This window comes from Scleropages formosus, chromosome 18 (assembly GCF_900964775.1).
Source record: "Scleropages formosus chromosome 18, fSclFor1.1, whole genome shotgun sequence".
Lineage (NCBI taxonomy): Eukaryota > Metazoa > Chordata > Actinopteri > Osteoglossiformes > Osteoglossidae > Scleropages > Scleropages formosus.
This window is the reverse complement of record NC_041823.1, coordinates 11655739-11671197: the sequence shown is the minus strand read 5'-3', so window position 1 is coordinate 11671197 and position 15459 is coordinate 11655739. Positions and strand designations below refer to the sequence as shown.

At 45.3% G+C, this 15459-nt stretch overlaps 1 protein-coding gene across 1 annotated transcript in view; it reads left to right on the top strand.

Annotated features, from left to right (window-relative positions):
* fhod3b (formin homology 2 domain containing 3b) overlaps nt 1–15459 on the top strand; it is a 130562-nt gene that overhangs the window by 63698 nt on the left and 51405 nt on the right. Inside the window, exons 4-5 of the mRNA XM_029246040.1 lie at nt 4111–4178; nt 10832–10937. Of these exons, the coding sequence (XP_029101873.1) occupies nt 4111–4178; nt 10832–10937 (174 nt within the window). The remainder of the gene's footprint in view (nt 1–4110; nt 4179–10831; nt 10938–15459) is intronic.

The window sequence follows — 15459 nt, the reverse complement described above, 5'->3', positions numbered from 1 at the left end:
TCAGATTTTGCACTGTGGTGGGTTGGCAAATATGTGAAGATGTCATTCAGAAATCCTCTCATCTTTTTAAATTAGGACTAATAGTATTTCATGACATAGCAATGGTGAAAAAGCCCTCTTTCCAAAAATGCAAACAAATGGCTTTTCGGGTAAATATTTTCAGCTGTTTTCTGAGAGGCGTTTTCAGTATTCAGTCCCTTGACATTTCTTTCCAGTGAAGCAATGACTTGAACATTATTGTTCCAGTCTGAAGAATCCGCTGCATATATTTCTTCAGCACCAAAGTGTTTATTAACAGATTCATTTTCCTCTTCCAGTGAGTTATAGGGATTTGGTTTGCACCTCCAGTTTACTAAGCTGTTGCTGTCATCAGCCTTAACCCTGTGTGCCAGCGTGACATCTGCTTCATTCCTGGATGGGAATAATCATTTTGCTTGGAAGCTGCTCTGTGAAGGGCTTTTGAAGGTACTGCTGTGGTTGAAATATTTTTTTTGTTGCTCATGAGTGGTCCTGTTCTTCCCAGTGCAGCACAGTGTGTGTAATTGGACAGATTGTGGCCCCTAAGGAAAACTAAAGAGAGGAGTTATTTGGACTGTACTTCTGCCTTTGTTCGCCATTGTCCAGTGTGCATTTGAGGATGTAGGCCAGAACACCAGCTGCTCTGCATGCCGGTAAACAAAAACCTTATTGTGTGCATTAAGGGGGGGTCTTTTAGATTGAAAGTATGCACATCATTTCACATGTGACCTGGAGCGTTAGGGAAACTTCAGTTCATCCTCAGAGAGAGAGATTCCAGGTCAGTGGTTGGAAGAGGATGCTGCAATGGGTGCAATGCTGCTGCCCTGATAAACAACACATGCGGAAGACATGAGGGAACATGAAACGTGAGAGAGGTAGTGGTGATTGTGTCACTGAAGTGCTGTACAGGTAGTGCTAGAAGTGGACATAGAGACATCACATTTCATGATTATGAAACCTTGACTTAGAACCAGAGGTCTGTGAGTTTCTATCCTAGGGTTTTAGACCTATACCCTTAGTGTCCTTCAGCTTTATGTTTATGAGGCTATAGCAGTAATAGCTTTTATTGGACAAATGATTTCAAGAAATGTCGGATTAGCATCCAGATAAAAGTTAAAATTAGTCCATTTACATTTCCATTTCCATTTATTCATGTAGCAGACACTTTTATTGAAAGCAACATACAATTCAGTGAAAACAAAAGTGCTTTTCGCCAACAGGTGGAGAGACAGATGCAGATATGACTCTCAAAGTACGGTCAGATAGTTTGATGTGAATGTTTAAACTTGCATATGTTTTATTGGTAGGTGCATATGGAATTGATTTACAGATTTAAAACCAGTAACATTACACAAGTAGCAGCATATAGAATTGATAGGAAATACAAAGGTGTTTGTGACAAATGGTGTAATGTGAATTTACGGAGTAGATAGGCGATCAAGAGAGAAGTGAGTCTGACAGAGATGTTTTGAGACCCTCCTTGAACATTCTGTGGGATTTAGCAGTCATGAGTGAGGGAGGGAGGTTATTCCATTGGAGCCAGAACTGAGATCCTCTGGGCTTTTGATTTTGGACCTCTTGTGCATGGGACCATCAAGCAGCCAGAAGTGAAGGAACATAGCAATCTGATTGGGGCATAGTAAGCAATCACGTCTCGTAGCTATTGGGGAGAAGATTCGTTAATGGTCTGGTAAACCCTAATCATAGGCTAAAATAAGAAGACCAGCTACAGGCGCTCAGTGGAGAGAGATAAGGAGTTGCTCAGTTGTTAAGTTGGTATTAAGGCATGGAGAAAACGAATGATCTTCCTGTCGCAACATTCGGTGCATTGTTTGTAAGACTAGCGTCTCTTTTCTTCATTATTTTTTTTGTTTTACATGTGTTTTATATTACGCTGTGCTCCAAAATGCTTTGCTTATTTTCCTCATTATTGTCAATTTTTTTGGCTACACCAGATAGTGCTAATTAAGACTTCAAATCCCCTGCTCTCATTGCAAATTCTGTTCCTGAGAACCGGAAAAATTAAGTAGCTGCTGGCTGAATTGAGGCGATGAGAGACGAGCACTTTCTCGTGAGTTCCGTGCCAGACAGCCTCCGCTCAGAGGACACTGCAGACGGGCTAGCGATCCAGCCGGGAGAATCCACACCTCTGCCCACGCGGCTGGCAGACATCCCCTGCTGTCAGCCCTTCAGCTGTCGGGGATTTGTTATTCCGGAGGAAAAGAAAATAAACGCAGGATTTTGGTGATTTCACCCTCTCCGCATATTGCATTGTACACACATTTGCACATACTGTACATACACTGACACACACATATATTCCCTGAGTTATGATGCAGAAGCAGGATGATACTGATCTAGGGCAGGATGGGCCCTCCAAAATTTTGTCTGCCAAGATGTGTGTCCCAATCACCCCGTCATGGCACACACATAGTGGGCATCCAACCAACTCCAATATCCTGCACTATCACACGCACGCATGCACGGGCACGGGAAGGCAACGATACTCTGCCGTCCCAGTCAAACTGAGCCGCAGTGGTCAGTGCTGCTCTGGAATGTTAATGAGTATTGCTGTTTGGTGGACGAGCAGCAGGACAGGAAACTGACCGCAGTGGGACAAGGTGCAAGTGACGGCTTCGCAGGCGTGGGTGACAGCTCCGCCACTGTGTGTGACAGACGCAGCAGGCCGCGAGCCGGGGGTGGTCGTGGCTCTCGGCACCGACTATGAAAGGTCAGCGGACACAATTCAGCACGACAGGGATTTCACTTCCTCTTTCGTTGTGGGAAGGAGAGCACGTGGAGGGCCTTGAGAAAAAAAGGGAAAGTAAGACGGAAAATTACAAGCGTGTCCCAAAGTTTCGTTGGTTTCAGCAGTGGTGCCGTCATACTGCTGTCTGTTCATCCATAGAGTCTGTGATGCTGGCAAAAGTTTTTGTGGTTCCCTTGACGCAGGGGGTAGAATGAGGACAACTGTGGTTGCTCTATACTGTCACACACTGGTAGACAGGGTGAACTACAACAAGACAGCCAGGGCACATCAATGCTGATATGTAGGCCTGATGACTAACCACCAGACACCTTATTCCATGTGCAGAGTACAGACTCTGACTCAGTCTGTTGTGTATTGGAGGTTGACAGGCACATCTTTTCGAGTGGGGCACTGTAGATAGGAGCGCTCACAAAGGTGACGTCAAGGTTTTTTTGTTGATTCCAGAACCATTCGGCTATTTTGCATCCATTTCAGAGAGACACAACAGTTATGTGATTCTGGCAGCATGAAAAATTTCCCAGTGCTTCATCTTTACAGATCTGCAAGGGTGTTGAGTGCTGCTCTTAAGGTGGGAATGGCAGAGTACTGGGTTCCTGGCCTTGCATGGAATGGAAAGTGGTCACGGTGGTGGACCTGTATGGGTGGAAACATGCGAGTCTTTGTGAAGTTTAGAAGAGCTAAGGTTTGCTTCTGACCCAGGATGGACTCTGGAGATCTCCAGTCCCCTTAGGAGTATCTTCTTTGTGAGCCTCATTAAAAGTGTTTGGGTGGGGGCCATTCGTACGGGCAAGTGCAGGCAGCCGGGGCCCGTGATTGGCCCTCTCTGGTCGGCACATGGAGATGCCAACAGGAAATGGCAGCTGAAATCGAACCCTGCTCATTGAGCGCCAGTTCCTTTCCCGCTTCTGCCCCTTGATTGTCGATCTTCCCTCGGCAGGATCTAATTTCCCAGCTGTTATGTAAAGAATGCTGCCAAAGACTGATTGCAGCAATCAAGAACGTATTAACGGAAGGGAAATAAAATGCACAGATAAGCCTTGGTCAATTCATATCTTGTTACTCTTGTAAAGAAAATGATCAGCAGAACTTTTTAAGCCATTAAAAAAACCTTGGATGTGGTTTCTAGACATGCAAACAGTAGAGAGTGCTTTGTTTTCCAGTGTTTGTGCTCCAGTCACAACAGCATTATGATGCTATGTGATAGTGTCCTCTACCTTTTATCTGCCGCTTTGTGAACTCTTACGGAGACTAATACTGTCGTGCACCGTGACTATAACCGTAACTGACCCATTTCCTCTGTTCGCTGTCTCCTTCTCCCACAGAGAAGCTGTACAACTCAAGTGGGCGAGAGCTGAGACGTGCCCTGTTCTCCCTCAAGCAGATCTTTCAGGTAAAACCGGTCACATGACACCCGGCTTTTGAGCCAGAGTGTTTCCGCCAGGCCTCACTCACCAACAGATCCCTAAGACAACCTCACATGCACACACACTCTGCACTTTTTGCTCTCTGTTTGTGTGCTACCCAGATGTGCCCTGGCTGTCTAGGGTTCAGCTGCTCGGTGTAAGCTGGCAGGGCGTCCCAGTCTCAGGAGATCCTGAACCTCCTTGGAGAACCTATAAAAATGGTGGTTTTTAGTTCTCGTTGACAGGCTGAGGGAACTAAACAAGCCAAATATAATCACTGACCAGTCGATATGTGTGAGAGGGACTCCCGTAGATGTTCAGGCTTTTTGAAACAAACACCTCGTGATTTCGGACCCCTGCTTACAATCGTAAGTGGGGCTAAGAGTTGGTTCGTTACTTGAAAATTAAGTTAAATATAACACAAAGCAGGCAAGGGGCTTGTCATCAGTTCTTCATGCGGCTACTCGTGTAACGTACGCTGGCAAAAACTGTTGTACTGGACCTGTTGACTGGAGTCAAGAGTCATTTGTCTGTATCTGTATCTCTTAGTCTGATGGCAAAGTGCATTTTTGATTGAGTTGAATGTCACTTTGGAGAAAAGCATCTGCTAAATGGATAAATATAAAGTAAATATCAGCATACCGGACAGCAGCTCCGTGGGGAGGGAGACAACAGCGGGGCTTTTAAGACAGGAACAGAGCGGCACAGCGGACTGTCCCTCTCTCACTTCCAGCCCTTCCCTCTGCTGAGCCAAGACACTTTATGCTCCCTCCTGGGCATTTTGAGACCCCTGGCAGTGGTATTTGCGACATGTTGTAAAGGAGAAAACACAATAAATAACTGTGCCCGGAACAAGACCAGGGTGCCGGTGCTCAACCGCGGCCCCGGAATCCCCGGAAAAAAGTTCGTAAGTTCAGGACCCACTATAATCTAATGAGTCTGATTCCGGTTTCTGGGTTTTAATTCATTTCCAGAGTCCAAACAGATTTTTATGTGTGTTACTGTTGCTTTCTGTCATTTAACGGGGGTCTGCTTAATTCATTTGAAACCTGGCCTGGAAACAAGTGAGCTCCCCCAGTGGGGAGAAAAGAGAAAACATGCCCAAAACCCCCTCCAAATGACCCCAAACGGCGCGCGAGTAACACATTTTCCGTTCTCCCCGTTAGCCACGCAATGCTCCGAAGCCCCATGAACACCAGGCCACTGTAAATCACCCGCCACGGACAGGTGTGTGAGCCACATGTGGTTTTGTCATTAAGTTGTGGGGGTGGTGTGGAAGCCCTAGGAAGCAGACAGTCCAGCAGGCGGACGGTGTCTAAGAAACGCTACTGTTCCCTGAACCCAACACGGGATGGCAGCTCGATCATAACCAAAATCAGAGCACACTTATCCCCTGTTAACTGCTCTTAATTTGTTCCTGAAAACCAACTGACTATCATAAAACCAGATAATAATATTACTTATTCCATTATTTTTATAGGAAAAATTCCAGTTCATCCTAAGCCCTTCCCAAGTTCACCCCAAAATCGCTCTAAAGTTGCCTTTTGGTATAAGGAAAAAGTAGTTAACACAATACAATTTTACGCCGTTATACTTTCATCCAGTGCAAAAAAACTGAAAAGTCCATTATTTTTTTAATTCCATCGCTTTTCCACAAAGTATTTTTGAATTGTGCATGTGTCCAGGAAGCTTTTTTAAATCACATTCACAGTTCTAGTAGCAAACATGCCTGTATCTAAAAACCTTCCTCACAATTCCATGACTCAGTTTTTGTTTAGTCCTAATTTGGAACAGAGGTGAGAACAATAAATTTTCTCTTTATTTCATTCTATTTTGTGTTTAACTTTTTTCTCCTACTTTATGAATAGATGAAGAAATTAATTATGTATTTAATACATCCTATTTTTGCTTCTTGGCCCCTTCACTGCTGCTGCTGCTGATGGCATCAGTACCCCCATAAGGGTCTAATGTATATAAAGTCATCCATCCATCCATCCATCCATCTCCCTCCGCTTATCCGGGACCGGGTCGCGGTATATAAAGTCATTTTTAAGAAATTTTGATTTTGTAAGTAACCCCGATGTAATAGTGTTCATGGACCACCTTGATAAAGATGGAGACTATATGTCACATTTAAATGAATAGCTAAATATACTGGGTTTCACATAATTGCTGTGAAATTATTATGAATAGTTTGTAATCTGACAGAGTTTTTCAAGATTTCAGTGAACCACTAGGGAATCTATCTAGCCCTTGTTTGTGATGTTATTGCAATCACCTCGAAAAAAGCAAACAGAAGTGACAGCATCATAAATTAAGATGTCAGTTTTTATTTGCATGTTGAGGTTCTTTGAGATGTAGTTTAGATAGGCTGTCAGAAGAGATAATAGTAAGAGCATTGTGCAGAAAAGAAATCCACAGTCATATGTCCACACGCATATAGAAAATGAATCAGTATCTGTCACTTTAGTGAAAGTTCTCTTTCAGGTTGTATTTGTCTCGAGCTGAAGAATTGGTGGTACCATGTATTACAAAGCAAAACCTGGCAGTTTCTACAAAGCCCTTTGCCGTACTGTCAAAAGACCCAGATTCGAGTCCCGTTCCTTACCATACATGTGCCCTTGAGCATGGTACTTTCCCTGAACTGCTCCAGTGTTAAATTACCCAAGTGTATAAATGGCTATTGTAATACCATTCTACATAGGTTAGTATGCAGACCCAGTAGTGGCCTTGAACAGAGGCGTCAGCTAAGTAATTTACTCATTTTATTCAATATTCAATTTATTCATTTTGCTGACACTTTTCTCCAAAGCAACTTACAATGTGAAGGTTACAATTATTTAAGGGTAATTTAATTTAATGTAATGCACAATCTGTATTTTCTAAGAGCTGTACGTTGCTTTGGAGAAAAGCGTCTGCTAAATGAATAAACGGAATTTTACTGGAGCTTTTCAGTATAAGTACTTTACTCACGGGTACTACAGCCAGACATTGAGACCTCAGCAGCAGCGCTAACCACTACACTGTCAGCTGCCCCAGTAGTAGTTATGGTCAAGCAATGGTTAAAAAATTCATTACAATTAATGATAGGACCCAACCCTGTGAATCAAGCATGACCTCATTGTAAAGCCACACTCTGTACATTCACCATTTCTTCACTTTACTCAATCATTCTGTTAATGAGCTACATGAAAACACCATATTACAGACTTTTCTCCATTATATTCACATCCCAGTGAGACGTGAATATCACACCACAGTTGTTCGCGCACACCCAGATTCACTGAATCTTGTGCTCATCCAGTTCACTCCCTTCTGTTTCTGACCGAATAGCACACGTAAGACTTCTCTGAACTGTGAGTCAGCATCCCTGTGATCGATCAGACCCCACTGGACAACTCTGGGACCCAAAAACCACTTGCATTTGTTTCCAGGAAGTCAAAGCCTAACTCCGCATTGTCGAGTATAGTGCTAAATTAATTCGGTCCTTGCTTAGATCATCCTCTTGTAAGGATGTTGTCATTTTATCATGTAAGGCTTTATGGGAATAGAGCAAAAATAGTTGAAGGACACAAGTGAAGGCGATTGAAACCGCTGCATTTAGTCCTTTCTGGGGCTTGGGACCCCATGTGCAGCCATGAATCAAGCTGGGACACTGATTGCTCCTAACGCCTCTTCAACCGCTGATTTAATGAGCTATTAATGTCAGCAAGCAACTGGCTCGTAGCAACCACCAGCGGTCAGGACAAAACAAGGGGGTTTCTATGGACACAGGAAATTGGGTTTTTTGGAGCATGCTGGGTAATTTATCCCCAGTGAGGGCAGCGGGTACGAAAGTGTGTTACTCTTGCTGTTTCGCAGATGCGGATAGTGATCAAAGCAGCATTTGCTTATTAAATTGAACTTTTGCAGCAAGGTGCGAAATGTTCGCTTCCACATTTATATATTCAGCGTCTCAAGGGGTATCACTTACTAAACTAAATTTACTCACCTTTTAGCACTGCAGTCACAGATTATTTCCAAGCAATCGTTCCATGTTTTCCTATCAGAATTAGTTTCAAGAACCCCGTGCCCCCTGGAGCAGCTGTGTGATTAAAGTGAAACGCAGTATGAATTTCAACTGTAATTTTCAAACTGCTGTGCTAAGGGTCTCTTTGTTGTGATTATAATGATTGTCGTGATTAATACAACGTACTACTTCATACTACAACTTCAAAACAGCTATAAAACGTTCCTTACTAGAATTTTTCTGGAGATAATAATCAAAATCTGCATAGATTCCAGTCTTACAAAATCAGCTTTTAAATCTATTACAGCACTTTAAAGTATGCCGGAACATTTTTTTTAAACCTAGACACAAATTAAATGATAATATAGTTGCGCAAGAATTAATTCCCTCTCTTGGATCTCTACCTTTAACTGTAATGTCATAATGGGAAAAGCTCTTGCAGACGTCACTGAGTTTGATGCTTGTCAAAAACAGTAGGCTGTTCAGTCACATCTGTCACATCTGTGCTCAGACTGAGCGAAAGGGGCACGTGCCTCTGAAGAGGGACTGCCATGCATCGAAATAAAGACTGGTGGAGACTTGTACTGCTGAGAACTCTTGTCACGGCAAATATTATTATAAAACCTGCAGCAAAAATATTCCTGGCCTCAGTGTAATATAGCGGAAGTATTTGTACTGCACATTACATTATATGAACAAGATGCAGTCTTAATTTATGGCATAGCTTCCTTATTTTACAGTTGCTTAAAATATCAAACTAATTACTTAATTTAGTTCTTATCCTGAAAAAACTAGTGGCGAGTTTCCACTTGAAGATAGATTGGTAGGAGAGGCGCAGACAGGCAAGAGGTTGTGGTTTGTTTCAGGACACATCTGGGTCTGGGATATGGGATATGGTCAAAGCATGGGGTCAAGCCAGGGGGCAGCCTCGGGGTTGTGGTTTCAGGGGTGGGAGGGGTGGTCTGCAGAGTGATGAGGATAAGTGGCTGCACTGATTCGGGGGGGGTTCATCAGGTGGATGTACGCTACCCTTTGCGGAACAGAAGATTACACTGACGTTGACGGAGGCTGGAGGTCAGGGGTGCAGACTGAGCACCAAAGGTGTGGAAGGACAAACACAGGGGGTCAGAGGTGTTTTCAAACCTAGAGGTGTATTGTGGTTCGGGGCACAGGGTGGCAGCAGGTTAAAAAAACTCTGCTCACATGCCACTGCCTACGGAGAGTTGCATAAGGAGAGTTCCTGGATGGGGTCAGGTCAGTGAGGTAGGAGGATTCTGGCAAATTATGAGTTTTTGACGGACAAAGAAGAACATGTGGTTCTGCAGATGGTAGGATGCCAGGATCAGTGCCATCAGCTGGGAGGAGTTGGTATGGAGAAGCTTCCAGATTCTTCAGATGATCACAGCATTAGTCTGTGAGTCAACACACTATAAAATGTGCCTGTTCTTACATCGTGTGTATTTTATTTGGGTGCAGCGAACCCCAACATCAAAGCCCAACATCCTATAAAAAGCAGAATCGTAATGATAATCATTGCACCGAGTGCGTTATGAGCGTCTGGCCTTACAACTTTCATGTTTAATGACATGTCACGTTACATTTTACAGCGTGATTGAGAGCATGACCTAAGTCTAAAGTGTGACCGCCCCAGGGAAAGGCAGGGACCGCGTTCGTCGCCCAGTGACTGGCTGGGGTCTCGGCCTCACATCTGGTTCCTGTGAAGTAAAAGTTATTAGCACAGAGGCGGCTATTTTTGGCCAAGAATGTGTAGCCGTTTCTTTATTTCTTTCTGTTGCTTTCCATTTTAGTTTTTTCCTCTGGTCAAACAATGATCGTGTTTGTAGGAGTGGTAGAGCTGAAACAGAATTGTTTTTCTTTTGCCTTTATTTATTTTCTCATCCTCAGTGCACATGTATTCTTGGAAAAACAGATGGCTCTGTTGAGTGGGGTAGACCTGGCTGTCGGCAGCCATCATGTCAGCTCTAATTGACTCTTGTTAATTGTTTCCTTCTCAGGGAACTTTATTGGACTGCGGCTTTGATACAAAGACAGCACCTGACCGAACCTCCCCCGGCATCTCTTAGTTTATAGCCTGTCACTGAGACTTTTACAACATTTTGCTGAGTTGGTTGTTTGATTTTTTTTACCGCTGCGATTCATTCACACCAAACTTCATTTATCATCCCTCCTTCATCTTATTTTGCTTTTTCTTCTGTGCCATCATTCACGGTGTTGCTTAGCAAGCACGTTCATCCAAGTGTAGAGGTAGCTTACAGTTATTACCCGTTCCTAGGTATTTTCATTCCGGATATGTACCCTCCTAAAGGATGCTGCAGGGGGGCCAGTTCAAGAACTTGAACCAGCAACCTACATGTTACCCCGGTGTGACCTTCACCAGCAAATGCTCTTTTGCAATTTACATCTACAGTGCATTTATTCACTGAGCAGACTCTTGTCTCCAGAGTGACGTACATCTCAGAAAACAAATCATTTGTTTCTTTGAGATCTGACTCTTGAACACAAAAATGCCTTCTTGCCTTCTTCTCTCACACCCTCCAACTCCGCTGAAGAGCAAAGCTGAGAACGGTGAAAGCCGGAGCCAACGCTGAATCCCCTCCTCCCGTTTTTCAGGATGACAAGGACCTGGTGCACGAGTTTGTGGTAGCAGAAGGCCTGGCATGCCTGATAAAGGTGGGAGCGGAAGCAGACCAGAACTACCAGAACTACATCCTCAGAGGTACTGTACCCCGCGTGTGTCATTCATTGCAGGGTCCTGTCATATTTTTCATTGCTCTTATTTTCTGCCACACTTAAATAACCTGGCACTGAGCCGTTCTTCTGAGAAACAGCAGCAATTGAATACTTACTGTATATGCACAAAGGAGATGCGGTGGCGCGGCAGGTTTGGCTGGGTCCTGCTGTGTGGTGGGTCTGGGGTTCGAGTCCTGCATGGGGTGCCTTGCGATGGGCTGGCATCCTGTCCTAGGTGTGTCCTGCCCCCCTTTAGGTTTGTGCCCTGTGTTGCGGGGTAGATACCGGTTTGCTGCAACCCCGCTTGGGACAAGTGGTTTCAGTGTGTGTATGTATATGTGCAACACATGGTGATGTCATCACCGTTGTCAAGTAGCATGTGATCATCAGGGTCACTTTGTTTATCCGCCTCAAACCTCCCCTCCTCATCAGCTGTATCTCAGCCCTCACTGGTCAGGTGTGTAAAGCGAAGTGAACTCCTTCTCTTTTAGTGCTGTGCTATCATCAAGTGGGGTGTGGGCTTGAAAGGCCCACTTCAAGTTCACTACCATTTTACGGCCCACTGCAAGAGGGCAGGTCATGCATGCTTAACCACCCAATATAAACTCTGGCAGGATGTTGCAGATCATAAAACTAATCCCACCCCCCCACCCCGCTCCCCTTTTTCTGACATACCTTCCCTCTGCTCTTGAATAAAAGGCAGTTTTGTTACTTTGCTGGTCAATATAATAAAGACTTAAATTGTTAGTATTATATCACGGAGGCCAATATGAGTTTAATAACCAAGGACATGTCTGAACCTGCCTGTGCCTCATTGCACTCTGAATTTCAAAGCTCAAACACATTCCCTCCCTTTTTTTCTTTTGTTATTTTAATACTGAGGTCAGATCTCAAGAGAAGGCTCAGTTTTTGTCGAAGTACTTTCTTTCAAGCTGCATACAGCTACCTCCAGCCACTTCGAAGCAAGAGGTTAGAGGTCAGCAGGCAGGAATGTGTCACAGACCAAGTGAGACACCACAGCCTCAGGACATACAAGCAAGCCAGATGTAGATGGGTCCTCCGAATCAAAGTAAAGGGTAATCCACGTGGCAGAGGGCACGCTGCCCTTGAGTGGTCTGACCAATGACATCAGCTGAAGGTTTCTCCGGTTCCGTCTGACTCCCTGTGTGTTTGCTCTCCTTTGTTGTCTGCATGATGGCTGTGTTTTGAAGGAATGTACCGGCTATATGTTATTCTGCGATCTGTCGGAATATGTTTGTATTTATTTTTTGTTGACTTTTTGGCACAGCCAGTTGATTCCCACAGGATCTCTTTACATTTTCCACCCTGTTGCCATGAGAACCCCACATTGCCGATGTCCCTGCTGTCCTAGTAACCTGATTTAATTCTGGTATTCTTTCTCCACAACCGTAGCAGAATGTTGCCTGTCACTCCTTTATTTGTTACTATTTATTAAAACAAGCACAAACCACATGGAAACCAAGATTTTTGTATGCAGATATTGCGATTAAGTGTAGAACACACACACAGACACACTTTCTGAACCGCTTGTCCCATACGGGGTCGCGGGGAACCAGAGCCTACCCGGCAACTCAGGGCATAAGGCTGGAGGGGGAGGGGACACACCCAGGACGGGACGCCAGTCCGTCGCAGGGCACCCCAAGCGGGACTCGAACCCCAGACCCACTGGAGAGCAGGACCCGGTTCAACCCACTGCACCACTGCGTCCCCCTTAAGTGTAGAACACTGGTCTGTAAACATTTTGTTTAGGCTCAAATGAGATAATCCAAACAGGGATTCCCCAAAAGATCCTGGAACTATATACTTCTGAAAGGCACCAGTCCATGTTAAAGAAGCACTTAAAGCATATATTTCAAAAATTTTGCATTGTTTTCCACCACCCTTTGAAACTAGTCAGTCAGTGTAATCTTGTTTTCGGCCGAACACAGACATCGACTCTGGAACCGCTGGATTCTCATCCCCCACTCGGTGGTGCACGGGGAGAGCTTTTCCTCTTTGTTTCTTACACAGTGTGAATATGTATGCTGGCTCTGCTGCACAGGCCCCTGAGCTCTGTGTTTTGCTGGCTGAGGGCCCCCTCTCCAGGAGCCTAGCATCGGGCCCCAGGGCCGGGGCCCAGCTCCGCACTTGTTGGCAGAGAGAGCCGAGAGAGGGGTAAAAAAAGGGTCGGAGTCACCGGAATATCCGTCGCTTTTGGAAGCCAAAACGTACCCCTTAGATCTCAGCATGGGCTCTCTGGTTTTCTGCGTACTAATTAGCGGCTCGCAACATAAGCAGTTTTTACTGTGTCCAGCTGCGCGTCTGTGCCGGGCCTGCCTTGTAACTACAGGGTCTTTCTGAAGGCAAAGACTGATGGGCAGTATTTCCACATGCTGCCTGAAGGAAAGACGGGGTTACTGTAAGTGTATTACATACAGTAGTCAGTAGGTAAACCACCAAAATGCCATACCAATATACTTTGCTTTGCTTGGGTGGCATTTGGGCCGAGAGAATGACACAGTTCTAGAATACCTGTCCCCCCCGGGCCTCTGCCCATGCTGTCATAGGTGAGGACATTCCCATGGGTTATCCTGTGAAGTGGTGCCAACCCTGGGACCACAGAGGTCCCAGGCAGTTAAAGGTCAGGGGTCCTGGAGTTTACTTTCATACTCCTGTATTATTTCCATTCCTGCAGTCCGCGTGCTCAGCTACCATGAATAACTGCGGTATGATCTTAATAAGGCCATGCTCAATTTAACCTGTTCACTAACCAACTTGCCAGGGTCATTTATGAGCTGCATTCAGTCCGTAGTCAATCGTGAGGCAGCCAGCGCTTTCTCGCTCTTGATGGACCCTCCGACCAGAACCTTTATCTCGTTGCTATATGGTTATTAATTTTCACGATGGCATGTACAGTAAGTCATCTGCTGCTCCTGATATGTCTTGTAATTGGGGACAATATTTCTCCATTCATTCATTGTCAGTACCCGCTTGTCTAACGCAGGGTTCTAGTGGTCCAGAGCCTATCCAAAGAGCATAGGGAGTTAGGTAGAGTGCATCCTTCATGGGAAACCAGTACAATGCAGTGGGAATAGTACATCATTTTTTACATTTTTATTGATGGTAATCCCATGCATGCTCTGCTTGATGAACTTGGACACCACAACAAAGGAACATCCTAGGTAGAGTCTTTAACACAGCACAGCTCTTCTCCTCTCCTTATCCCCGTCCAGTCACTGCTCCCATAGTCCCGAGAGCGGCTCTGCCGCTGATGTGAGATATCCTGCTTTTAATTACACGCCTGTTACAGTTCAGACGTAAGTTGAACCACCTCAAGTTCCCCACTGTGAGTGTGCGTAGGAGACGAGCTCTGCAGGAGGGAAGGAGGCCGGACTTCCTTGCGTTTCATAATGTCAGCACGTACAGGACATGGATGAGGCTAAGCGGTAATCGAACCCATCGCGGCGCTCCTCTTTCAGATGCGTACCTAAATTCAGTGTTTGGTCCTGCTTCGCTAATTTGAGTTTGAGTTACAGGAGCAATGCAATGTGCTTTAAATTAAGCATTTCTATGTATAAATCCAGTATGCGTACGATAAATTCCCGATCCCTGCAGAGTATTTGTTTTCAGAATATTTTCGAGCGCGGTACATATACCCTAAATGTATACTTGTGTTTTAGTTACGCCCGTGTAATAATTTGTAGGTACCGTTTTGTTATTCAGTACTATTATAAGCTAAAATTCAGCCTGTTAAACTGTCTCTTTTCTGGAGATCCCTCTTGCCTCAGAACCGAGAGTAAACATCCACAAATTTAATTTTCTTTTTTAAAAAGCCGACCGCTTTCTGCTATCCTGCGGCCTGCAGATTCGCAGCGTTTTCAGCTGCAAGTGCAGAAGGAGCTTGGGAAATGGGGCCGTTGGCGGTCCCGTTTGGAAAGAGTGCGCTGTCTGGCTGTGTCGAAGGTCCGCGGCACCGGGATCTCGGCCCCGTGCCGCGCCACACTCACTGCATAAACAGTTCCCCCCAGCCTTAGCCCAAGCGCCAAGCAACCGGCAGTTTGTGTCTGTGCGTGCGTGAGCGAGCATCCGTGCGTGTCGGCTGCCGAAGGGCCCGCGGCCTGAGTGCGCACATGTGTCTCCCGTGGTTTTTTCTCAACCGGGGGGCAGGGGTGGGATTTTCTTGAGTTGTGTCTCTGATTTGATCCCGGATGGAGGGAGGAATCTCCAGGAGTGGTCGAGCTCCTTTCATAGAATATGACATTCCATTTCGTTAATGAGCTCCGTATACTTTCCTCTCCATCTCCCGCCCGCGGCTCCCCAGGACCAGCACTGTGTCCCGTACCCCTTTGTCTCAAAGCCCGGTCTACCCCTTATATTTCTGGAAGCATTTGTCTCAGCTGTCAGCAAGGAAGGTCATTTGCCGTGGATTCACCAGAGTGCGCTGATCTCCTGCATGGGCAGGAAACTCAGAATGTAGCTGTTTCACCTCCTTTCACAATGATAATGTA